We start from the raw sequence: 26,481 nt of genomic DNA, 5'->3' as shown, positions 1-26,481 counted from the left end.
ACACAAAATGATATTTTCGAAGGAATAAAATATAAGAGGAACTGGAAAGAGTATTCCAGGTAAACTATTTCACCAAAACAATAAAAAATAATGAAATAAAATCTACCCTATATACATATAAAATGGTAAGCCTTTTTATGTCATGTTTTTCGAAATGTTTTGAAACTCAGGAGCCCCCCTGAGCGTCGAGTTTTCAAAATTCGAGTCATCAGAATTCAGGGGCTGAACTCCCTTTCGAGTTATCACAATTGAAGGAGAACTGGCCTACCAGACCGGAACACCGGGGGGTTGGGCATAGCCCACTCCTAGTTAATAAATGAAATATATAAATAATAACGGGAACATTTTCACCTTGCCAACACCCAACATTGATGTCATATGGGTTCCAAATTTCTTGTTTCGGAGATATATATTATAAAGTTTTGTAATAAAAATTTCTGCCGCAATGAAGTTTGACATATTCAACAATATTATTACTACCTTATTTCTGTTTCTCGTGTGGGAGAAAAACGATAAAATGTGACTCTTATAATTATATGAGATGTCATCATCATCATCATCAAATTCCTGCCATGTACCCTCAGGGGGTGTACAGGAAATGATAGTACATAAAAAAAAATTACATCATTATTAATTTCCTATCTACAATTTTCCTCCAAATCAGTCTGTTACTTGTCAAGACTCCAACATTATCAGATCTTATATTTCTATCGTCTAAAGCACTTTGTACTGTATCAATCCACCTATATCTTGGTCTTCCTCTGGGTCGTTTTGCTGCCAACCTGGCAGAGAACACTTGTTTTGCTAATCTTTCCTTGCCCATTCTGTTTAAGTGACCATACCACCTGAGATTAGCTCTGCTAACGCATTCCTGGATGCTGGCAATGTCAAGTTCTTTGCTAATATCCTCGTTTTTAATATGATATTGCCATTGATGCCATCTGTTCATTCCTATAATCTTTCTCACGACTCTCATATCTGTGGTCTCTAGTCTTTGGTCAAGTGTTTTACTTCTGACCCAGCTCTCAGATCCATAAGTTAAAACTGGTTTGAACACAGTCTTGTATACAGCTAATTTAGTGTTCTGACTAATTTCTCTCTTATTCCATATGAATTTATTCAGTTGACTTCCCACCATACCAGCTTTGTTGATTCTGTTGTCTATTTCTATATTTAATTGACCATCTTCAGTAAAAATCGTGCTTAAATAGCTGAAATGTTTTACTTGTTCCACAGGTCTCCATTCACAACACAGTTGACATTTTCAATGATCCTGCCTATTTTCATTGTCTTTGTCTTTTTATTGCTGACCTTCATACCATATCTATTACAACAGCTATTCAATTTAGTCAGAGAATCTTGCAGACTTGTAGCAGATTTATTTAGAAGTATAACATCATCCGCATAAAGCAAAGAGCTGACATTAACATCTCCAATTTTGATATCATGTTTAATACCACTTTTCTTCATAATGTGATCCATATAATGAATAACAGAGGGGATAATGTACATCCTTGTCTCACACCAGATTTAACATTAAACCATCTTCCTGTACTTCCTTCAATTCTAACTGCTGACTTACAACTCAAATAAAGACTAAGTATTGCTTGATATAATGCCCCATTGACACCATATAACTGCAGCGTATTGAATAGCTTCTCTCTTGGCACCTTGTCATATGCCTTTTCCAGATCAACAAAACTTAAATACAGATCTTTGTTATATTCCCATGCTTTCTCGACTATTTGTCGTAAAGTGAAGATCTGATCCTGACAGCCTCTATTTGGCCTGAATCCAGCTTGTTCTTCACGAAGCTTTTCTTCCACAATTCTTCTCAACCGTTTCTCAAGTATACTTGCATAGATCTTGCCAGTAACACTCAGTAGGGAAATACCTCTGTAATTCTCAAATGCAGTTTTATTTCCCTTTTTATATATGGGTACTATGAGAGCTCTACTCCAATCATCGGGAATTCGTCCCTCTGTCCAGGCTTTCTGAACTATGCAGTGCAGCCACTGTAAGACTTTTATACCACATACTTCAGCATTTCTGGTCGAATATCATCTACTCCTGCTGCCTTTCCACATTTCAAGCCTTTGATGGCTTTTTCTACTTCAAATATGGATATGTATCCCTGACTGCATGCCTGGTCAGTGTTTTTTATCACTGTGCTGTCATCACTGCTTGTTTCATTTAGCAATTTTTCAAAGTAATTACTCCATACTTCAAGGATATCGTTTTCTCCTGTTTTCATGTCACCTTTATCATCTCTAACTCCTTTTACAGCACTCTTTCCTCCATTCCTAAGCTTCTTCAACAACCTCCAGAATATTTTGCCACCTTCTTGATATTTATTTTCTATATTCTTGCCAAAGTCCTCCCATGACTTTTGTTTAGCTAGTTTTACACAGTGTTTAGCATTCTTGCATTTGTCTCTATATTCTGTAAGAGTAAAAGCTGACTTATTTGCCAGGAACTTTTGATATGATTTCTTCTTTTCCTTCACTGCCTCTTTAACTTCCTGTGTCCACCAGGGAGTTCTGATTTTTTTATCCTTACAGACAACCTCACCACATGCCTCTCTAGCAGAATCAATCAATGTTTTCTTCAGAGTTTGCCACTGAATCTCCAAGGTTTGATTCCTGTTCTCAAACTCTTTCATTTTTTCTTCAATAATCTTTGTGTATTTTAGTCTATAGTTCACATCTGAGAGCTGCTCAACTTTCTTACATGTTATTCTTTTCAATATGAAATTCAATTTTATCCTGCTCAAGACTAAATAGTGATCACTTCCAATTTCAAATCCTCTGTACACTCTGGTGTCCTGCACCAGGGAGAAAACAACACTATCAACAATAACATAGTCAATGAGACTTTTCTTATTCCTAGCCTCTTCTCTCCATGTGAATTTGTGCACATTTTTATGTTGGAACATGGTGTTAGTAATAACCAGTCGTTGTCCTGAGCAGAAATCCAACAGATATTTGCCATTATTATTAGCTTTGCTCTTTTCTCCAAATTTTCCCAAAATATTTTTGTATGTCTCACAATCATTTCTTACTCTGCTATTTAGATCCCCAACAAGGACCAATTTTTCATTGTGTTAGTTGCTTTTTCTAAAGACTCAAAAAAATTCCTCCACTTCTACCTTAGTAGAACCTTCTGTGGAACCATAGGCACATATAAGTCTCATTGTCCAGTTCCCCATTCTTATATTTGCCCACATTACTCTACTTGAGACTGCCTGCCATTCAAGAAGATTAGCCTCATATTTTGTGTTGAATACTATGGCTACTCCTTCTTTTCCTTGATTGTCATTGCCTGAATATAACATTTTGTATTTATTGCTCAGAAAGATCTCACCAGTTTTGGTCTTTTTTGTTTCAGTCACCCCTATTATGGCGATCTTATCTAATTCCACAGCTAGCTCCATTTCTTTGCCATTCAGGCTTCTTACATTGATAGTACTGATCTTTAACTCTGGTGATATTGAGTTGGGGTTTATTTTCAGATTTGTTCCTGTAGCTGACTTTTCGCTGTTTGCCCTGGTTCTCTGACGAAAACAACGGGGGCCTTGTTTAACCGGGCGACGCCCCAGCCTGCATGAAATTTTGTAATGTTGTACCATCATTCTATATTTTGGTTTAACCAATTAAGAATACAATTTGGTCGGCTAAATCCCAAATTGCCAGCCCATCCTCGTCCATTCAGTACCCAAGTAGATACCCAACAGGGTGCACCACGAGAAGGTGAGGATTGGACATTAGGTCAGAAGCCCTGGTCGGTTCTCTGCATTCCTTTAAAAGTTATGTGGAGGTCTCCTCTCAGTTATACAGCTTTGACCCTTAAGCACCCCTTTTTTTATACTCTGCTATCATTAATTTTAAACTTCATCCATTTACTTTGATATGTTTAGGCGGTGGACTAGTGTATACATACATTAAATCAACAATGGATGCTTAATTATAAAAATTAACACTCACAGTTCAGGAAGAGGGATTCTATTATTTGGAGGAGCATTGGGATCACTTCTGGATTTCTTTGAAAGAACAGGATCTTTTTTATGCTTCTTTTTCTGTTAAAAAATAAAGATAAAGCATTTTCATATTATTTTGCCACTGACAAATTTTTGAATTTAAATTCATTCATACAAATGTTATCATATCAAGCCAAAACTTAACTAGTTCTAGAACATTTACAAACTTTGGTCCTCTAACAGGCAACATGGTGGGCTGAATAATGATCATCTAACACCTGAAGACAACTGTAAATACCTATGCTATAGTGAGATTCAAATTCACAACTTATCAAACTTTAAACCACAAATCCTATCTGCTAGGCAAGCTAGCAATTATGAAATTTATCAAATTACCTTGGTGGGTATAAGGTAATTATTATAGGTGACTTTATTTAAGGGAACATAGATCAGACAGAAGAAAATGAAGTGCATGGGAAGAATGAAGGGGAATTCATAGAGCTACTGAACCATCTTAGGTAGCATGTGATGGAGAAGGCTTGATAAAAGGTATTAGACATGGTAATAGTATTAGAGGATGTCTTTACAAATGAAGTGACCATACTGCCTGTGTTTGTTGAGAGTGATCATGCAGTCCTGACATGAAAGGTGACCAGGCAAGTGGAGGTCTCAGTTAAGAAAGAGTGCAGTATTTGTTGAACTTTAAGGTAGGGAATTATGACAAGCTTAGCAAAGAGCTTGAAGCAGTGCCACAGTACCAGATACTATTAGGTTACAAAATTAAATTAAGCTGGAGAGCAACATGATTACAAAAAAAAGGAAAAAATTAATAAATAATAAATAAAAATGAAAAAAAAAATACTTATATAAGTATACATATAAATTACCACCAACTGGTATGGATAGTGGCTAATAAAAGCTGAAAAATTGCTTAGAGACCTAAAGTCAGGGTTTACTGGAAACTAAGTGGGCTGAATGTGTGCCGTCCAAATTCTTGGGATTTTTATGCCACCATTATTGTTAAGATTGGGGTGGTTAATCAAAATTTCACAGGCTTCTTTTAAATTTCCGTTCATACCAGGTTTTTGTATGATGTAACAAGCATTTTTCTAATCAATTTGGTGTAGGGTGTTAAGAGCGTGATCCGAGAGGCCTTCATCAAAATTGTTAAATTTAATGTGTTGCTTGTGCTCTTTTTTACGGATAGGATTGTGCGTTCGGTTTCCCCAGTATAAGGTAATTTACAGGTGCAATAGATGCAATAAACTCCAGGATGTGCCAGTGGAAGGGTGGGGGGATCCTTAGAGGAGTTGAATATGTTTTTTTAAATTTAAAGGATGTTTAAAAGTGGCAATAACATTATAATGGTGTAGGATTCTATTAATTTTTTATGTAATCTATATTATTTTTTGATGAAGTTTTGGGTTTCAGGCCAAACAGATATTGTCTACATAAAATATTCGTGTTATGACAAACAGTTGTGAATATAAAACTCTACAATTACATGGAGTAAATGGAACATGATACAGGCAAAATAGTCTATATTAAAGTTGTAAGTCAACAGTCAGAAATGAATGAAACACATGAAATATAAAAAGGTAGTTTGATGTAAAATCAGGTTTAAGACAGGTGTGCACTCCATCTAAACTCTTATTCATCAGCTATATAGATTACATTATAAAAGAAATGTAGCATTAAACCTCACATCAGCACTCAGCATAGCATTAGGGAGTAGCTGTTTATGATATAGTTTTTCTGTGACATAAGCCACAATGTTATCTTTTATAATTATACATAATAGAAGCAGATCAAACAATAATTGGCATGGGATGTAGATAAATAGGAAATGTTATAATAAATAATATAAGAAATATTATTATCAACATCATCAAATTCCTGATATGCACTCTCAAGGAGTGTACAGGATATTATGATAGCACTACATGAAGAACTACCTATCAACAATTTTTCTTCAAATCAATCTGTTATCAGTCAAAACTCCAAGCATTATAAGATGTTATAGTTCTGTCTTCTATGGCACTTTTTACTCTATCAATCCACTTATATCTTGGTCATCCTCTTGTAAATATATGTTGTTCATTCTTTTTGTTTTTTGTTTATTATTGTTTTATCCCATCTACGCTGGGATGTTGTATTAACTTGTGTTGTGCTTACTTATCTGGTTATTATTGTACTCTTTCTCTCAATTAATATTCTACCTTTGGTGACTCCATACTCTTTTCACCTGAGAGCAATGGAAATTTATTTTATTTTCTGACTGCGCCACCACACCTTGATGTGGTACAAGGAATATTAGAACTTCCGGTAGATCCTAATCATAAACAATGATGTCCTCTCTTATCCCAAAAAACTAATTTTTACAGTCGTGGCTTCTATTAGTACTCTTTCATAACCTTTAACTATCTTTTAGTTTCCTGCCTATAGGATCGAATTATTTGGGATCAGTGCATTGCAAAGTGAGATCAGACAACACTCTTTGATTATAATTAACAAACATGTTTAATAGCTACAAAATTTAGAGAATATTACAATACATAAATCAGGGGAATTTCCCTCTGTAATCTCAGTTCTAGTTATGCAAATTATAAAACTCTTAAAGCAATATCTTGTAATTATTCAATTAGTTTATAATATTCACTTCAGCTTAAATCTTAACCTCAATTTCAAATAATGGCATGACTTAAACAACAAAATAAACACATCAGCACAAAAGATATTAGGAATACATACAATACATAAATACATACATACTTATTCTATCAATCCTAGCAGTCCATTTGGAATTTCTCTTACATCACAAGTTTAACAGTGTATAATAAAATGACTCACATGAACTCCTTCTTTTCTCCGGTGCACTTTTCTTCTCTGCTTGTCTTCATCATTCTAAGTTTCCTTTTCCGTCTCGTGTTTTGAATTCCTTCCTTCAGGGTCTCGGAGTACCGATGAAACCATCGAGTCAGCTAGCGGGATGTGTGGAGAGGTTTTCCTAGTGTCTGGAATGATCGGGCGAAGGATCACGACTGTCGGGGCATTTGCAGACTCGACTGAGCGGCACTGTATCTGGTCCGACTGGGCTCGATTTCTCCTAAGTTAATCGCCTCTGGTTATCCTCATTACTCAACTTAAGCGGCTCATGGCAGATTGACCTCAGTTTTCCTCCTTCAGGCTTCTCCGCATCTGGTAAAGTTCCCTCTCGAACCTTTCTCTCGATGTCGATACTTTTTTCCCGCCAGTTTATCTTGCGGTTATCATCCCACAAGCAGGCAAACCGATTCCATGAACACACATGGATCTACAGCCATAAATACTTAACCCCCCATGAGGGGCTCAACTTGCCCCAATAGGGATGGGGGAGGAAACTCCATACGAATAAATAAATAAATTAGCTTTGGTCTTTTCTCCAATTTTTTCCAATATATTTTTGTATATCTGACAATCATTTTCTACTCTGCTATTTAGATCCCCAACAAGGACCAATTTTTCTTTTTTCATCATGCACGTGCTTTCTCTAAAGTCTCAAAAAATTCCTCCACTTCTACCTTAGTAGAACCTTCTGTGGGACCACAGGCACAAATGAGTCTCATTGTCCAGTTCCCCATTCTCATATTTGTCCACATCATTCTACTCGAGACTGTCTGCCATTCAAGAAGATTAGCCTTGTATTTAGTGTTGAATACTGTGGCTACTCCTTCATTTCCTTGATTGTCATTGCTTGAATATAACATTTTGTATTTTGCTCAGAAAGATCTTACTATTTTTGCCTTTTTTGTTTCAGTCACCTCTATCATGTCTATCTGGTACTTATCCATTCCTCAGCTAGCTCCATTTGTACCATCATTTGAAATTTTGGTTTAAGCCAATAAGTATACAATTTGCTCAGCTAAATCTGAAATTGCTAGCACATCCTTGTTTGTTCAGTATCCAGGTAGATAGCTATTAGGGTGCACCATGAGAAGGTGAGGGTTGGACATTAGGTCAGAAGCCCTGATCAGTTCTCTGCATTCCTTTAAAAACTATGTGGTGGTCTCCTCTCAGTTATATAGCTTTGACCCTTAAGCACCCCCCTAATATGAAAACCAAGTAGGGTTAAATTCTGTTTCTAAGTAAGTGGAATAGTCCAACAGCATAGATGAGATTATAACGTCATAGTTGGTGTTTAACTTACCTTTTAAAATAAATGCATCATTTCTCTCATCTGATTGAGGATGACTGTGTGTAAACTTTTAAGGGCTTCCTTTTTCAATGTAGTAATATTGCTTCTTGAGAAACAAACTTGCAATAAGGATGGTGCAGTAATCGGTGTTTAAATCAACCTCCTGAGATAAATATTTGGTGACTCTTTCTACAATAGTCATGATGCTTACTTTTGAAGTGTTTGAAGATTCATTGCAAATCCAAAACCTTTACTTGAAATGGAAGTTATATGATGGTTTGTAACTGATGAGATTTACAATTGCTTTCTGAATAACTAAGTAATGGTTTGTTCTATATTGGAGCAGTAGAGGCAGTTTTTTTTTTTAATAAACAGTCCTTGCTGCTTTTGTCTAAGTTTGTAGGATTATTTTGAAATGCAAGTAATTGATGGAGTTCATGTACTTAGCAATAATAAATTTACCAAAGAATTATATAAATTATAGCCCTTTTGTTCCTTAGGAAAGAGCTCTAAGGTAGCAGTTTAAATTTGACCTTGTAAACAGAATATAACTTGCTATTTGTAGATCCTTTGACACCTTTTGAGACTGAACTTTTGCTTTAATTCTTAAGTTCAGAATAATAACATTGTCTCTACTTTCTTTTTTTTTAAAAAAAGAACTTGGTTAGAAAGTGAGACATTTTTTTGCATTCTTCCTGTTGAGACTAAACCATTGAAACCACCCTAGTCTGCAGGCTGTATGTTGACCTATCTGCTTTTTCCTATTAGTAGATTTGTTAATACCCTTGATATATTCCTCATACCAGTAGGCATGTCTCATAACTAGACCTCAATAAATACACTTGCCCACAGCAAGTAGCTGCAGAACTGTACAAAATAATATTTTTTATTGAATAAAAAACTTTCTAAACAAAATCTTAACTTGTTTTCGGTTTTCGGTATTGACTACATTATAATATAAATAAGGAGTTTAATAAAAATAAGCAATTAAAACACGACAAGTTTTGTATGTCATAAGACTTACATCATCAGGGCTAGTGGTACATAAAAGTTTTACACAACAAAAGCCTATTAACAATTAATTACACATATTAGATGTTTTTGATAACTTCACAACTGTTAAATATAATTGATAAACCAGAATACAAATGTCAAATTCTTTAATATATGCATTTTGGAACATTGCTAGTTGTTGCTATCACATTCTATGGTACCACATGTGTTATATCCTAGGTCCATGGCAGATAGCATGCGTAATACCAAATGTACTGATATAGCAAGTAGAAGTATTTGCTATCATTAATATTCTCACACAGATTGTTCACATGCCTACCTGAATACTAGAGTATTCAGGTAGGCATGTGAAGTATGGTGGTATAAAAGTCTTAAAGTGGCTGCACTGTATAGTTCAGAAAGCCTGAACAGAGGGACTAATTTCTAATGATTGGAATATAGCTCTCATAGTACCCATATATAAAAATCGAAATAAAACTGAATGTGAGAATTGCAGAGAAGTTTCCCTACTGAGTGTTCCTGGCAAGATTTATGCAAGCATACTTGAGAAACGGTTGAGAAGAATTGTGGAAAGAAAAGCTTGGTGAAGAACAAGCTGGATTCAGGCAAAATAGAGGCTACCAGGATCAGATTTTCACTTTATGGCAAATAATTGAGAAAGCATGGGAATATAACAAAGATCTGTATTTAAGTTTTGTCGATCTGGAAAAGGCATTCAAGGCGCCAGAGAGAAAAGCTATTCAATACACTACAGTTTTATATGGTGTCAGTGGGGCATTATATCAAGCAATACTTAGTCTTTATTTGAGTTGTACGTTAGCGGTTAGAATTGAAGAAGTACAGAAGATGGTTTAATGTTAAATCTGGTGTGAGACAAGGATGTACATTATCCCCTCTGTTATTCATTATCTATATGGATCACATTATGAAGGGAAGTGGTATTAAACATGATATCAGAATTGGAGATGTTAATGTCAGCTGTTTGCTTTATGTGGATGATGTTATACTTAATAAATCCGCAACAAGTTTGCAAGATTCCCTGACTAAATTGAATAACTGTTGTAATAGATATGGTGTGAAGGTGAGCAATAAAATGATAAAGACAATAAAAATAGGTAGAATTGTTGAAAATGTCAACTGCGTTGTGAACGGAGAACCTGTGGAAAAGTAAAACATTTCAGCTACTTAGGCAAGATTTTTAGTGAAGTGGTAAATTAAATATGGAAATAGACATCAGAGTCAACAAAGCTGGTATGGTAAGAAGTTAACTGAATAAATTTATATGGAATAAGAGAGAAATTAGTCAGAACACTAAATTAGCTATATACAAGACTGTGTTCAAACCAGTTTTAACTTATGGATCTGAGAGCTGGGTCAGAAGTAAAACACTTGACCAAAGAGTAGAGACCACAGATATTAGAGTCCTGAGAAAGATTAGAGGCGTAAACAGATGGCATCAATGGCAATAACATATTAAAAACAAGGATATTAGGAAAGAACTTGACATTGTCAATATCCAGGAATGCATTAGCAGAGCTAATTCTAGGTGGTATGGTCACTTAAACAGAATGGGCAAGGAAAGATTATCAAAACAAGTGTTCTCTGCCAGGTTGGCTGGAAAACGACCCAGAGGAAGACCGAGATATAGGTGGATCAGTACGGTACAAAAGGCCTAAGATGATAGAAAAATAAGATCTGATAATGTTATAGTCTAGACAAGTAATAGACTGATTTGGAGAAAATTGTAGATAGGAAGTTAGTAATGATGTAAATTTTTCATGTAGTGCTATCATATCCTGTACACCCCTTGAGGGTACATGTCAGAAATTTGATGATGATGATAAAATTATTTATTTATTATCCCATATTTCGCCAAAGTCAAATCGGCATCATCAAATTCCTACCATGTACCCTCAAGGGGTGTACAGGATATAGTACTACATGAAAAAAATTGGTCTTCCTCTGGGTCGTTTTCCTGCCAACCTGCAGAGAACACTTGTTTTGCCAATCTTTCCTCGTCCATTCTGTTTAAATGACCATACCACCTGAGATTAGCTCTGCTAATGCATTCCTGGATGCTGACAGTGTCAGGTTCTTTCCTAATATCCTTGTTTTTAATATGATATTGCCATTGATGCTGTCTGTTCATGCCTCTAATCTTTCTCAGGATTCTCACATCTGTGGTCTCTCATCTTTGATCAAGTATACACTTGTATTAGACATGTGCACACATACGCACTTCAGTAACAAAGATGAAAAAACCGGAGAGATACAGGTAGACCTAAAGTCCTACAACTACATCACCTATTGGCTTAGGTTAGGTGTTTTTGGTCATTGGGCTGTTTTCAGATGAGGGTTTTTCCGTATGGGGGGGGGGGGAGTCTGATACAACTATATTTGTTTAGGTGGGATAATTGGTGAGCTGCAGCCGATTCGAGGAAATCCTCTCAAACTCGAATTTGTTTTGATGGAGTAAGGTATCTTTTTTCCAATGGATCCTGTTCCGGGTATCCAGGGCATGGTCTGCCAATCCTGAGCAGCAATAGTGGTGTAATCCTGGTACTCTGATATACGGATGCTGGCTGTCCTACCTGTATGTCCATAGTAAGAAAGGTTTGCAGCTGCAAGGTTCCTATTAAACTCCAGATAACTCCAGAGGTTGTAACTGGTCTTTGAGGGAGTTTATAAGGGCTGCTAGCTTTTTATGTGATTTATAGGTGGTCACAAGATTGTGCTTTTTTAATATCTGGGCCACCTTTTCTGAAATGCCACAAATATAGGGAATGGCGATAGATTTGCTGTAATCTATGTTTGGTGTGTGTGTGTGGGGGGGGAGGGTTGTTGTGGGTACATGGTGTTAAAATTCTTTCTGTTTGGCAGAAGATGTAGCCATTGGCCAATAAAGTGCGAGTTCTGTGTTGAGTTCATTGCTGTCTGAGCAAATTATTTCTGCCTGGTGGACAAAGGTTTTTATATTCCCAAATTGTCGGGGTAGGGGTTAAGTGACTATTGATGGATGCATCTACCTGTGTGTGTGTGTGTGGGTTTTCTGTAGACTTGAGGGATCCATTTGATTGTCTTATAACTAGGGTGTCTAGGATGGGCAGAATGTTGTTACTTTCTATTTCTGTCATGAATTGGATCCTGGGATGTTGGCTGTTCAAATGGGAAAGGAAAGTATGTAAGGTATCCCGGCCATGTGGCCAAATTGCAAACACATCGTTCTCATAGCATAGCCAAATGGTGTGTGTGTGAGGGGGGGGGGGAGTTAATGCATTGTTTTCAAATATTATTATTATCTGTGAGACCTCCAGGTAGTCAAGGATTCATCAAAGGAGGCTGTAAATTACCCAACCCAGCTATCATACCTTCTCTTAAATTAATTTATACTAAATGCACTTACTACCTGTAAGGGCAAATTATTCCACTCACTCACTGCTCTCTGGGAGAAAAACCTAGCTCTTACCCCTTTCTTGACTGAGAACAACCTTAATTTCCATGGATGCCCCCTGCCTTCCATATAACGGAAATTTCATAATTTGAAATGCTATAACACCCATTCAAAAGTTTATAGACCTCTATCATATCACTCCTCTTTCTCCTGTTAACCAAAGGCTGTAATCCATGTACTCGCAATTTGTCCTTATAATCTAAATCCCATAATCCGGATATAATCTTTGTAACTCTTCTTTGCACTTTCCACAGCTTTATCTCCTTGGAACCCGGGAGACCAAATCTGCGCACAGTAATCCAAGTGTGGTCTCATTAAAGCCTTATAAAGAGGCAAAATTAATTCCTTATCCTTACATATCAAGGTTCGCTTCAACATAGAAATTATCCTCTGAGTTGTATTTGCAACTTTTGTTATGTGACCTTTGAACTTTAAATTCTTATCCACCAATATACCAAGATCCCTTGCCTCTTCAGTTTCTTGTAGCATAACCCCGCTAATATAATATGCCACTGAAACTCTAATCACGCCAAAGTGCATAACTTTACACTTACTAACATTAAACTGACAGCCATTTTCGTTTGCCCAGATTTCCAGTCAATTCAAATCATTTTGTAATTGCTGAATATCAGTTGCATCCCTGATTGCCCTGCCTCTCTTCGCATCATCAGGAAACAATTGCAAATCTGATGATAGACCCTGCTTGAAGTCATTAATGTATAGATTGGACAATAATGGCCCAAGGACTGAACCCTGAGGTACACCACTGGTTACCTTAAATCTGGCAGATTCACACGCACTGTATACCACTTTTTGATATCTGTCTATCAACCATCTCCTGATCCAAGTCAATAGATTGTTCCAATCCCATATTCTCCAGTTTACACAACAGCCTATCGTGTGGTATCCTATCAAATGCCTTAGAAATATCCAACATTATCATAGTGTATCCATTCCCTTTATCCAACTCAGCCATAACATTGTTATAAATTATGAGCAGATTGCTAAAACATGACCTTTTTTTTTAGTAAACCCATGCTGTTCCCTGCAGAGTATAGAATGATTGTTTACCCATTTCTGTATGTGAGTTCCTACTAACTTCTCTAAAATCTTCACTACCGCACCAGAAATATTAATAGGTCAGTAGTTAGACACATCAGTTTTTGCACCACCCTTGTGCAACAGAACTATATTACATTCCATATCTCCATGAAAAAGTTAGCATGCAAGCATGTGTTCCCTCAACCTAACAGTTGGGTAACAATGCTATATTACTAGGAATTATTATAGAATAAAGTGGTTTCCTGTTGTCTTTCTTGTCCAATCATATTCTATGTATGTAGATATGTGTTTTCAGAGATGAAAAACTAGAATTTTGGGGAGAAAAAAAACCCTCCACCTCTGTATGAAACAAACTAACTTACCTCCATGAAAAGTTGTCTTTCTCACCACGAGAAGTATTAGTAATTCAGATCACAATCTGGCTTTTCTGTGCTACATTTCCTTGATTGGATTATTATTGTCAAGTAGCTAATCTAGTATCTGGTTAAGTGACTGAAATTATCATCACTGAAACATGTATGGAAACTTTTATTCCCAATTCCTCTTTAAATTCTTATCCTTCATCTAAGCTTCAGTTTCCCAGGTGGTGTGCCAAAGCTTTTCATCATCATCAGATTCCTGATACTTCAGGGGAATGTACAGTATAATTATGTTATCCTATGTGTTAGCATATATTAGCATATGAAAAACCTACACCACTACTAACTTCTGATCGACAATTTTCTTCCAAATTAATCTGTTATCTGTCAAGACTTTGACATTATCAGCTCTTATATTTCTTACTTTTGATGCACTTTTTACTATATTAATCAATATGCATATTGGTCTTCCTCTGGGTCTTTTTCCTGTCTAATCTTACCTCTCCCATTCCATTTAAGTTCCCATACCACCTGAGATTATCTCTCCTAACATATTCCTGAATGCTAACAATGCAAGTTCTTTCCTAATATTCTCATTTTTAATGTGATATACCATTGATGCCATCTGTTAACTCCACTTATCCATATCAGAACTCGTATATCAAAGGTCTCTAGTCTTTGATCGAGTGTTTTATTTCTAACCTAGCTCTGAGATCCATAAGTTAAAATTGGTTCAAACACTGTCTTCTATATAGCTAATTTAGTGTTTTGACTAATTTCTTTATTTATCCATATAAATTTATTCAGCTGACTTTCTATCATACCAGATTGTTGTAAAGCTTTTCAAGAGAAAAATCAAGCATATTGCAACTGGCTTTGATCAAAATCATTAATTTCATTTTCTGTCTGTACTAAAGCTTGAAATAGTGATATGTTGGATGTGATGATAAATAAATTATCATCACATCCAATGCCGATTTTGATGAGCCAAAATCAGCGTTGGCTTAATGTCTAAATGGCCGACATTTATGGTCCCTTGCCTAAGCTGTTAGTTGTGATGCACCTCAGCCTTTTGCATGTATTGTTAATAGCAAAAATATATATAAATATAAATTAAAAAAAAATAGTGTTTTTTTTCTGTCTTTCTTGTACTGATCATTTGGTAAATGTCCTCCTATTCTTAACTCAACATTCCAATTTCTCTCTACCTTTTTGTCAGAAAACAAAGTTAATCAGCTTGTCTAATCCAGTCTTCTAGTCATAATGGCATTTTTTTCTTATTCTGAAGGTTTATGCCCCAAAGTTGACTCCTGTTTTGTGTTGTCTTTCATTATTATCAATATTATATTGTTGTAATCAATATAATATTGATTACAATATTATAATAGTGATCTGGGAGACTTTTATTTTATGAAATCATTAAAAAACCAATTATCTTAAATATTAATTATTTATTAATTTCTTTCATTTCCTAGCTCATGACAACAATGTATTTTAATAGGTGATCCACCAAATGTTCGTTACTTGTATTCCATTCCTATCTGTTTGTAACACTGAAGATGTACTATTAGTTTTAGTATGAAATATCTGTACCTTAGTTATTACTGTGGACTTACGTGTTCTTTAATAATTATACTATGGCACAGGTTCCTCTAAAAATAATATTCTTATTTTATTAGTATTTAACTTGCTGTTGAAAATTATCCTATATCCAGCCTATTCTTAAGAAGGACATTTCTATACCATCACATTACTGTCTTATTACTCTTACTTCATTCTTTTGTAAAGTAATGGGGAAATCCATTAACAGTAAACTTCTATGTTACATGCCAACTTCTCAACTAATAAGCACTCAGTATGAATTCTGTCACTGTTAATTTTGGTTGTCATCTTTCTTTAGAGAGAGGTTGCTCGATATTTCTTTGCTAGTTGATCAAGATTGACAAACGACTAATTAAGCTCCCATCCTATTGTCTTTTCTTTGACTTTTTGCATCTGTGTAGCTAGCTTTCTCTCTGGTTGAACTTTGAAATACAAAAATGAACAAAACTTCCAAAATATCTATTTCTGCTTCTACAACTCTCAAAATCATTCTTCACTGGAGTTTTAATCTCCAGTGAAGAATGGTTATCATTGGTGCTTTTTTCTTGCAGAAGCAAAATCCTTTTCTTCGAATCCTGACATTATAGACAAATCTCTAGACAAGATTTCTGGTTAGAATAATTCTAACCCTTAATCTTTGTTGACATATTAGGTTTTCCCCCTTCATTCAGTGGTTGGATGGATTTATTTCACCTCTGAACAGCTCTTAACTTTATATGGATAACAAATCCATCTAACTATTGAATACTGATTTAACAGTTTGGATAGTGTCCTTAAGAGCCCACAAAATTCTGAACTCGGTACTGAAAAGAACTAATGTTAATTTAAGGGGATAAAAATCCCTTATTATTTTACAGCCAGTATGCGAAACTCTAAGATCGAAAACTACTATCTACGAGTTTCATGCTGAAGAACTATCGACGAATCCAAGCGTACGTGACCGCTTGGTAGTACAGCACCAAGGCCGCTCGGAGCAAAGGTGGAGCAAGCTCCCTCACTCTCCTTGATATTTTCTCATAATGTGAAAACACAGCTCCTAGGAGATGTAATACTGCTTTACATTATGAGGAGAGGTCACTACCCAGACCGGTTTCAACCTTTTTTGAGGTCTCATCAGTGAGTAGGTAGACTTAATTATTTATTAATTTCTTTCATTTCCTAGCTCGTGACAACAGTGTATTTTAATAGGTGATCTTCGGCATGAAACTCGTAGATCGTAGTTTTCGATCTTAGAGTTTCACATACTGGATGTAAAATAATAAGGGATTTTTATTCCCTTAATTTAATTAACTTTGCCAGAAAATATAGCCGTTTGGATTTTCATCTTAAACTAATACTGTTGTTATTATAGGGCATCGTTTCTCAAAGCGTCATACTTGGACCCCAAAGCGTTTTATGGGGTATGAGAAACTTTTTTCTTTTTAAATTGATTACTTTTTAAACTTCTGTATTTTTATCGCCATATCACCGTAGATAAGTGGAGGTGTATTCTATAATTAATTTTTTTAGTAATTAGAAAATCTAATGGAGGTTTTAAACAAAATGTGCCTCTTAGCATCAAACTGAGCTCCATTAAAGCCATATCTGGTTTTAAAAAGTTTAAATTCAAATAATTTTAACCACATGATTGGAACTCTCTACAAAGAGAATTCCAACAACATTCTTAATAAATGTATTTGCATTTATTAAGAATGTTTTATGAATGAATTATTATTGTGAATGCATTTGCATTTATACATGCTAAAGAAGAGTTATATGCTTGGAAATCTTGGAATTCTTTGTCGGCTTGATATGTAGTCAACTGCTTGCTATGTACAAATTGCTTAGTCATGTAGATATTTCATGTGTGAGCTTTTGTTTTCTCACTGAATAAAATAAGGATTAAGACAAAAATATAATTTGTCAAGTTTATTTAGAGATTTTTATTAAAATTTGCAAAGATTATTGGAATACTTGAACCACAGCATCAATAAAAGACAAAAATACAGAACTCGGAAATTGTGCCTGTACATACTGATACGTATATTATTGATCTAAATATGTAAGTATGTGTAAGTGTGTAATTGGAATATAAATGTGTAAGTGGAAGAATTCATTATAATTGTTAATAATGAATCACTTATGTTTAAATCTTATTTGTAGAATTTTGAATTTTCAGCTATGTTTCATAGCCTAGGAACACAATCACAAAATAAAAGAGAGCATCAGTTCAGTTGAAAGCATGTGATATTATGTGCACTATTGGCTTCAGGAGAATAACTCTATCTGCTTTAATAGATATCCAGAAATAAATTACAATAGAATAAATTAGTTAATAATTTTTTTAATTTAAACAAATTAATTACAATTTATGTAATTAATTTGTTTAAATTTATTACATGAATTTAAATTAAAGAATGGGTGCTTTACAGCTTTCTTTGTACAGTCCTTGCAGAAGAAAACAGCTTTTATATACCACTTTGGTATTGATGTACTGAATCCTGTTTTGTGGGAAATAAGGCAGAACTGTGTTTTTCAGGGATTGAAATTGACAAGGTTATCCACGCCCCATCGAAGAATGGTTTGGAGATCAGAATTTAGCCTTGCAGAGGTTGTTAGCTCTGTGAGTTGTGGTAGTTTGTTTGGTGCAAGGTGTGTCAAGTGAGAAGGAGGAATGTATACTGTCATCAGCAAAACTGTCTTGGACTGGTGGTCAATTGGAGCAGATCATTAATGTATAGAAGAAACAGGGTGGGCGAGAGGACAGAAACTTGTGGGACCTCAGTATTAGTTCTATAGTAAGGAACCATGCAGTGCCTGTGTCCAGTGAGCAAACTGGTGACCCAGTTGTAGAAGTCATGGGACAAACCAAATAATGGAAGCTTACATAATAGGTCCTTGTGCCAGACCCGGTCAAAACTTCAAAAACAAATTCAAAAGGCTATTTATGCAATCAGCCTCAGCCCTAAGAAACTCTCCAAACTTCAACAAATTTGGTTGTATGCGACAGCCCCAAATTTGGGAGGTTTACATCAGCAGACCGTCAGCCCAACGGCCAAGAACACTTAGCCGTTGGGCTGACGCCTGCTAGAGGGCACTATTAGGACTTTTAGGAGAACAATAGCTTTATCTCTTCATTCTCAGTTACTGTGTTGTAGTGCCTATGTGCACGTGCCTTTTTTTGTAAGTTCCTTTTGAAGAATGCAACATGACGCTGAAATATCGGAAATAGTTATTAAAGTGTAATTTAATTTATATTCCTATCTATGTTGTTCAATTCCTTAAGTGATTTAATAATGCATAACCAACGTATAAACCTGTCTACAAGAATAGAAGTTGGCTGTTAATGGTTCTCTCCATTACTTTGGAGAGGACTGACTGAGAGAGATTGTGCAATAATTTGACGGTAAGGATTTGTCACCCTTCTTGTGAATAGGTTTGACATGTACTAATTTCCAAATTGTGGGGTAGATGCTGGTGGAGTAAGAGAGCATAAACAGGCAACATCGTATAGGACAGTGATGGCGAACCTATGACACGCGTGTCAGCACTGACACACTTGAGGGTTTCAGGTGACACACCTTGGAAAATGCTGAAAGATGTTGGTATTCTGATGGAAAAAACTGCGATAAATCGTGTAAGATCGCTCTCAGTTAAAGCGAAGGAAGTTTCGGTTCATTGAAAGAATTATATTTTATAGTTAGCCTATTTCTATTTTATTTTGTAGTTAGCTTATTTCTATTTTATTTTATTTTATTTTATTACTAGCCTATAAACAACGAGCGTTTTAAGTTTGTTTTCTTTCTTAATCATTATAATTTCTGCATAGGCATATGATATTATAAAAACTTATAAAAATTATCAATATTATATGATACAAACTTATAAATACGTGCTTTATATATTATAACTTATTAAAGTTTTCATTATTTAAATTAAGGGGATATTAGATCCCACATGTGGGATCTAATATCCCCTTAATTTAAATAATGTTTATATCGCCGAAATGAAGCCTGTTGGCTCTTTATTTATATATTAAAGTTTTCATTTGACTTCTGTGTGAAGTCAAAAAAAAAAAAAATCGTTCATGCATGCATTCCAGTCTCTTGACTGAGTAATGCAAGTTCTAAACATATTTAAAACTACTTTAACAGAAAATATAATTCACAGCATTAAATATTTAATTTATCTGAGTAAATAATGAAAACATTTTTATAGTTGCAATAAATTCAGTAAATTTTGTTAAATAATGCAAATAGTAACAACTTATGATGACGTCGCAACAACCTACTAAATAGCTGCTATTTAGTAGCATGATAGAGAGTAAAACGTAACAAGGTTGCTACAAACATACTAGTAATAAATCTGGCAACCCTGCTGAAAGAAGTGGTGGTAGTCTTGCATGGTCTACCACTTAAGTAATTTTAGTTGCTGGTGTATAATTCATTTCCAGTAATTGTTAGTTCTTATTAATTATTACTGCTTAATTACCACTGTATATAATTATATACAGTGGTTTTGTGCTCTTTTTTAATTTGTGAACCCTTTTACAATGGCAGCTAGTGTTAAACTATGAATGAAATTGTTTTGCATGTTTTTATTCTTCATTGACATTTAACATAATCTACCATATACTAAGCATGACTTGTTTACATATTATTTGTTAGTCCCTTGCTTAAGATTTATTATTCATGTATTATCCTTGAATTTTATCAATTATTATTTAATTATATAATTTTAATGTATATTATACTATTGGAAGGACTCTGTAGTAAATAACATTTATCTTATTACTTTATTCCTTTAATAATATTATGAGGAATTCTATGTATGTAACTTTTATGTGTCTTATATAAATTGTAACATATATTTTATTAGTATTATTTGTAAATGAAATGAAAGAGAAATTTAAGTAACTATAATATTTTTATTATTATTTTTCATTACTCAGTGTAAAGGTATAACCTTATGTAATGCTAATGCTTATGTTCTGTTTTGATCGTTGCCATGGAGATAGAAATAAAATAGAACGCGTGAACTTTGATAATTGGGAGAGGAGAAATTAAAGAGTTCGACGGAGTGAACAAGTTTTTAGGCGGGAAGAAGGAAGTCATATAAGCGAGAGGTAAAAAGTAAACAAGAACACTGAAGGGCAGGGAATTCAAGGGAGTAGCATTCAGAAGTGTACAGAGACGAGGAGAAAACGTATAGACAGCTGAGAGTAAAGTCAGTGGTGGCAGTAATAGGAATTTAGTGCTGTAATAGGATAACTGAAAGACCGGAAGATTAATAGAAGATTCAGAATAAATCCACTAAGTTTTAGAATTACTATGTATTCCTATATCGCTTTAAAGAAGAATTGTACGAAGCTCAATTTGTTATAAAGTAGTAAACATGGAAAAATTATTCTGTCCTATGGTAAGCCCGTCAAGAATTGTGTAGCGCGATAAATAATAATTCAGTTATCTCCTTGAAGAATTCTTTTGAATAGTGTTCCATCGGAGTTAATAAGTGAATATAAGTTTGAAATGTGCTCACATTGAATTTGATGTGCTAAGGATTAATCCCGGTAAGAACAGTCCTATTTTATTTTATTTCAGTGTGAAGGTTTAAGTGATAGTTCCATCTCGAATGTCCTAACATTTAATGTGGCTTTTCACTGAATTTAGCCGAAATTAGAAGTTAGAAAATAATTCCCCTTGAAGCAATAACTACCGCGATTAATAATGTTATAAGTGCTTGCTAAGTGTTAAATATGGAGTGTAACTGAATGATACCAGCAAATTTATTTAGCAAGAAATTCTGTAGTATTGATCAGCATGCACAATCTTTGTTATTAAGAGAATAATGTGAATTTTGTATCTGAAGATTTGAAGTCTAAATTAATATGAATGTTTTGACCTGAAGAACTAAGTTAATTGTATTATCTTATTTTCGGAGTTAAATTTATGTATTAGTCATATAATCTTGTATTAAATGTTTTGTTTTATTGATTTCAATATTGTGTATGCCTGATTCTTTTTCATTGCACCGTTCATAAAAAGTTCGAACCTTGCAGGAGCCCTAAATGAAAAATATTAAATTCGGCCTGTATGAGTAAGGAGACTGCTAAGTTAATTGAAGATTGATTCTACTATTTTACATAGACTAATCTAAATATAGGGTGGCGCAGTATAAATATAAATTTCCCTACATTTCGATTAGTAATCAACTAACAATTCATTGATTTTATTAAGAACTACATTACAACAAGATGGCAAACCATAGAGCCAAGAAGGACGTTCCAACACTAGCACTAATAAAAAACTAAAATTATCACAGAAAGGAAGTGGAAGAAATTTCCAAGATGCCTGGACTGAACAATATGGTGTTATTGATAGAGGCGATAAAGTTCTCTGTAAATTGTGTGGTGAGCTGTCTGTGAGTAGAACTTGGAATGTAAGAAGACGTTGTGAAATTAAGCACAAATGGCTCCTAGAAAAATCTTTTGAAGAACGCAAAGAATACATATCGCAACATCTAAAACTGGCAGAATCACAATCAGGAACTTTAATTAAATTTGTTTCAGAACCTTCAAATTTGGTAGCCGCAAGTTACAGTATTTCACATACTATTGTTGAACATGGGAAACCACTTAGTGATGGTGATTATATTAAAGAAGCTTTCGTAAAGTTTGCACCATTTTTATTTGAGGACTTTCATAATAAGGAAGCTATCGTAAAGCACATGAAAGAGTTACCATTAAGTAGGAATGGTAACTCTTTCATTTTAAAGACAGGGTTATATCAATGAATGCTAGTATAGAAAATCAAATACAACAAGACTTGAACTCATGCCATTGTTTTTCCATTTGTCTCGACGAAACTACAGATATTACGTCATCAGCTCGATTGGCTATTATTGCAAGGTATGTTCACAGTGATTCTATGCACGAGGACTTGATAAAGTTAGAAAATTTACCTCAAAACATGACAGGTAAAGACATATGCGACTGTGTTGTTAAGGTGTTCCGTGAGAAACAGATTTCTCGAAAATATTTTCAATTACAACTGATGGCATGCCTAATATGGTTGGCCGTAATGTCGGTTTATCAAACAATTTACAGAATATGTTGGTCATCTCCTGGTTTGTTTCCATTGTATTGTAATCAGGAGATACTGTGTGCGAAATCAGTCTTAAAGGATTTGAATGATGCGATGAGAATTGTGACAAAGGTAACTATTTTTATTTCTGCCAGGGCTTTAAACAAATGAGAATTTAGTTCACTTTTAAGCGAAGTTGAATCAGTGTACAATGGTCTATTAATGTACAATAATATTCGATGGTTGAGTCATGGCCAAGTACTTGAACGGTTTGTTGAATGTTTAAATGAAATTAAATTATATTTGAATATGAAGGGCATGGAGCACGAATTTTCTCAGTTGAACGATTCTGCTTGGCTCAATTAGCTGATGTTTTTAACAGATTTTTCATTGCATCTGAATGAACTTAATATACAATTGCAAGGTTTCATAACATCGACAGATTTTCTGTTTGGCACGATCAAGAGTTTTGAGAATAAACTCAAAATATTTCAACGTGATTTAGAAAGTAACAATTTTAAGTATTTCCCAAGTGTGAAAATTTGTTTTTAACGAAACCAGCCCTGAAAATCGTGAACAACATATCAACCAATCTATCGAAGTTCTAAAGTCAGTAACTGAGCAGTTTTCTTCTAGATTTGAGCAATTTCAAATGTTGGAACAAACAGTCCAATTCATAAACTATCCTGATGAAACAGAATTAATGGAATTTAAATTAGATGGCTTTGAGTGGTTGAATTAAAAGATCTAGAAATGCAACTAGCCGACTTCCAGTGTAAACCGATCTGGAAAAGAAAGTTTATTGCTCTTAGAAATGAATTAGAACTTGAGCGGCAACGTCTGCATGATACTGCATGTAAAAATTCTAAGCGCGTGAAATAGCCTTCCCGAAAACTTTTAAACTCTTAAAATCTTTGCTAAAGCTCTTCTAACAATTTTCTCTTCAACATACTCTTGTGAAACTCTATTTTCTGCCTTAAATAATATCAAATCGAAAGGGAGAAATAGATTGAGCAATGATTTCAGCGCTGCCTTTGTAGCATTAAAATGTACACACTGTATCCCTTCTATAAAGCAACTTTCTACCAGTACTCAGCAACAGAAAAGTCATTAAACGTAATGTAAGTTTGTAATTTCACTTTATTAAATTAATTGTATAATATGAATTCATAGATTTTTATATCAATGTCCTATTAAATAAATAGCCTAATATGATATGTATAAGTCACCATCTATGATTATGTAGTTAAATTTATAATGCATGTATGCAAGTGGCACATCAACAACGTCAGCATTTAAAAAAAAAAAGATGTTTGATGCACCTGGGTAAAAAGGTTCGCCATCACTGGTATAGGAGCACAAATCTTCAGGACAATTGTAGGATTGCTGTCAGGGCCACTAAACGTTTTTGTATCCAATTTGGACAGGATTTTTCTGATTACTTCCTGGTGAAAGATCAGGAGGAGGTGTTTGGAATGATTGGGGGACATCTACCAAAATTATCTATGCAGTCATTTGAGAAAAAGTATGATCCCAGGAGATTGGCTTTCTCTGTGGGTGACAATGCAATTGATTCATCTAGGCTCAGTAGCAGTGGGAATAATGGGCAAGTGGTGAAATAATGAAAAATTCAAGATTGTACCTGAAATACTACTGAATATCAATGAATAATGAGAAAGATTTTAGTCCAGCTTTTACATGTAATATAACATCCAGCAAGGCCAGCAGTTGCATAATATGTGTCATAGAATGAAATTGCAAATTCATATTAGTGAACCTTGAAATAGCTATATCAAACTTTTTTTTTTAATCTCTTTAGGTTCACTATAGTGTGAATCAACTGTATTATTATTCATTAAGGAGAAATTCAAGTGTTTTTGTTTTGTTTTTTTGTCCCAGAAAACATCAAATCAAGAAGAAAAATGCACAGTTTACAGACATGATACATATGCATCATAGTCTTAATGATTCTGGTTGTAATCCTAAATAACAAACACCATTAAGTAATGTACTCCATGTGGATGTGTGTATTTTAGATTATACAAACTTTGTTCATTGTACTTTACTAAAAATCACCTTGACTGAGAACCAAATTTCTGTGTAGTTCTTTATATATTGTTCATTTATATAGATCGGGACAGTTCACTGTACGCATGTCTAGAGATACATACAACTTTCTCAAGCGTCATTTGCAAGATAGAAAGAATCAAGTTCTTCAGAATATTATACAAGAACATTTATATCTCGATGGTAAGTAAAATAAGAAACTAATATTTTTTATAGTATCATTTTATTGCATATACCTTAAGGGATATACAAATTAATATTTCATTATTAGTTGCTTATTAATTTTTTTTTTAATTTATCAGGTTTCTGAATTGATCAGCTGTTTTATTTTTTAAAGCATTTCTACTGCATCTTGTATGTATCTTTATCATCCTTTCAATCTTTTCATTTCCAGAATGGTAACTATCTTCAGTTAACTCTGTTTACACATTCTAGAATACGAGTGCGAGGTATGGCTATTAAATAATGAGACAGGGTGTGCTGTGAATCATGTACAGGGTGTTCGGGATAAATTTGACAGTTTCGTAAGGAAAAAGAAAATCTTCTTTGTATCTATTAAATTTAATGAATTGACAAAAAAACATTACAGGCAGAGTTAATTACAATACTATCAACAAGATTTACTCAAAATAACCACCATTAGCATCGATCACAGCTTCAATTCTGCTTCGGAACCTCGAACAAGCTGATGCTACAGTCTCCCTGGGAAGGGCCGCAAAAACTGTTTTAATTTTATCCATTAACTGGGCTTTTGTATTACTGGAAGTGCGATTGGTGTCTTTTTCAACTGCGCCCCATACAAAATAATCTATGGGGTTAAGGTCTGGGGAGTTTGGAGGCCAAACATTTGGACTGGTGAAGTCGTAGAAATTTTCAGACAACCATTTTTGACTTTTCCCAGAGGTGTGGCAAGGGGCCGAATCCTGCTGCCATACATACGGACTACCATTGGCTACCCTTGTTATCCAGGGCTTGACTACAGTTAGCAACTCCACGAACAAAGCCCGAATTCCAATGCCAGGGTTCTTCAACACCTGTTCCTGCAGATTTGCGAGGAATTCTGCTGTACGAACGCAATCAGATCGTCTGCTAGGGATCTTTCTTCTTGCTACATCCTCGTAGTCACCATTGCAAGTCTCTAGTTCATGCCTGATTGTTTTTACTGTATTCAGGGAGCATTGGGCAGCAGTCGTAATATCCTTATTTTGATGGCGGGCACGAATCATCATGATACAAGTTATTCTCTTCCATGATTCAGGTGGGTTCCAGCTATCCATCCTTTCTGACATCTTGTATATGAATGAAGAAGGGTCCAAACTTTTAAATGAAGAGAAGTGTGTGTTAATACATGTAACTTACGGAAAAATATAATTAATTATAAATATGTCAAATTTATCCCGAACACCCTGTATTTGTAGCAGTGGAATGCGTTTGTGCTGTGAATGACCTTGAAGGTTCTAGAAGCAGTTGAGATAAGCATTGTTTGCTGTCACTCGTAGTTAGTCTGTAGGCAGCTATAAAAGAAACACATGTGATGTTGCTTTGACAGAATAGAAGCAGAAAGACGTCCGGAAACAAATTTGCACTGACATCATGGAACGGCTGACAGCACAGCCAGACTTGCAGGAGAAGATCATCACATGTGATGAGACAGGGATTTTCCAATACGATCCAGAAACAAAGAGACAATCGATGCACTAGAAAACTCCTATGTC

General features: G+C 34.7%; 1 protein-coding gene across 1 annotated transcript in view; it reads left to right on the top strand.

Moving 5' to 3' along the window:
• Taf5 (TATA-box binding protein associated factor 5) overlaps positions 1–26,481 on the top strand; it is a 281,049-nt gene that overhangs the window by 67,161 nt on the left and 187,407 nt on the right. The window contains exon 6 of the mRNA XM_090409115.1: positions 24,831–24,949. Within this exon, the coding sequence (XP_090265241.1) occupies positions 24,831–24,949 (119 nt within the window). The remainder of the gene's footprint in view (positions 1–24,830; positions 24,950–26,481) is intronic.

Source organism: Typopeltis vanoorti, chromosome 2 (assembly GCF_054136105.1).
Source record: "Typopeltis vanoorti isolate ZY-2024b chromosome 2, IOZ_Tvanoo_1.0, whole genome shotgun sequence".
Classification (NCBI taxonomy): Eukaryota; Metazoa; Arthropoda; class Arachnida; order Uropygi; family Thelyphonidae; genus Typopeltis; species Typopeltis vanoorti.
Note: the sequence above shows the minus strand (reverse complement) of the source record. Positions and strands in the feature narration are given on the sequence as shown.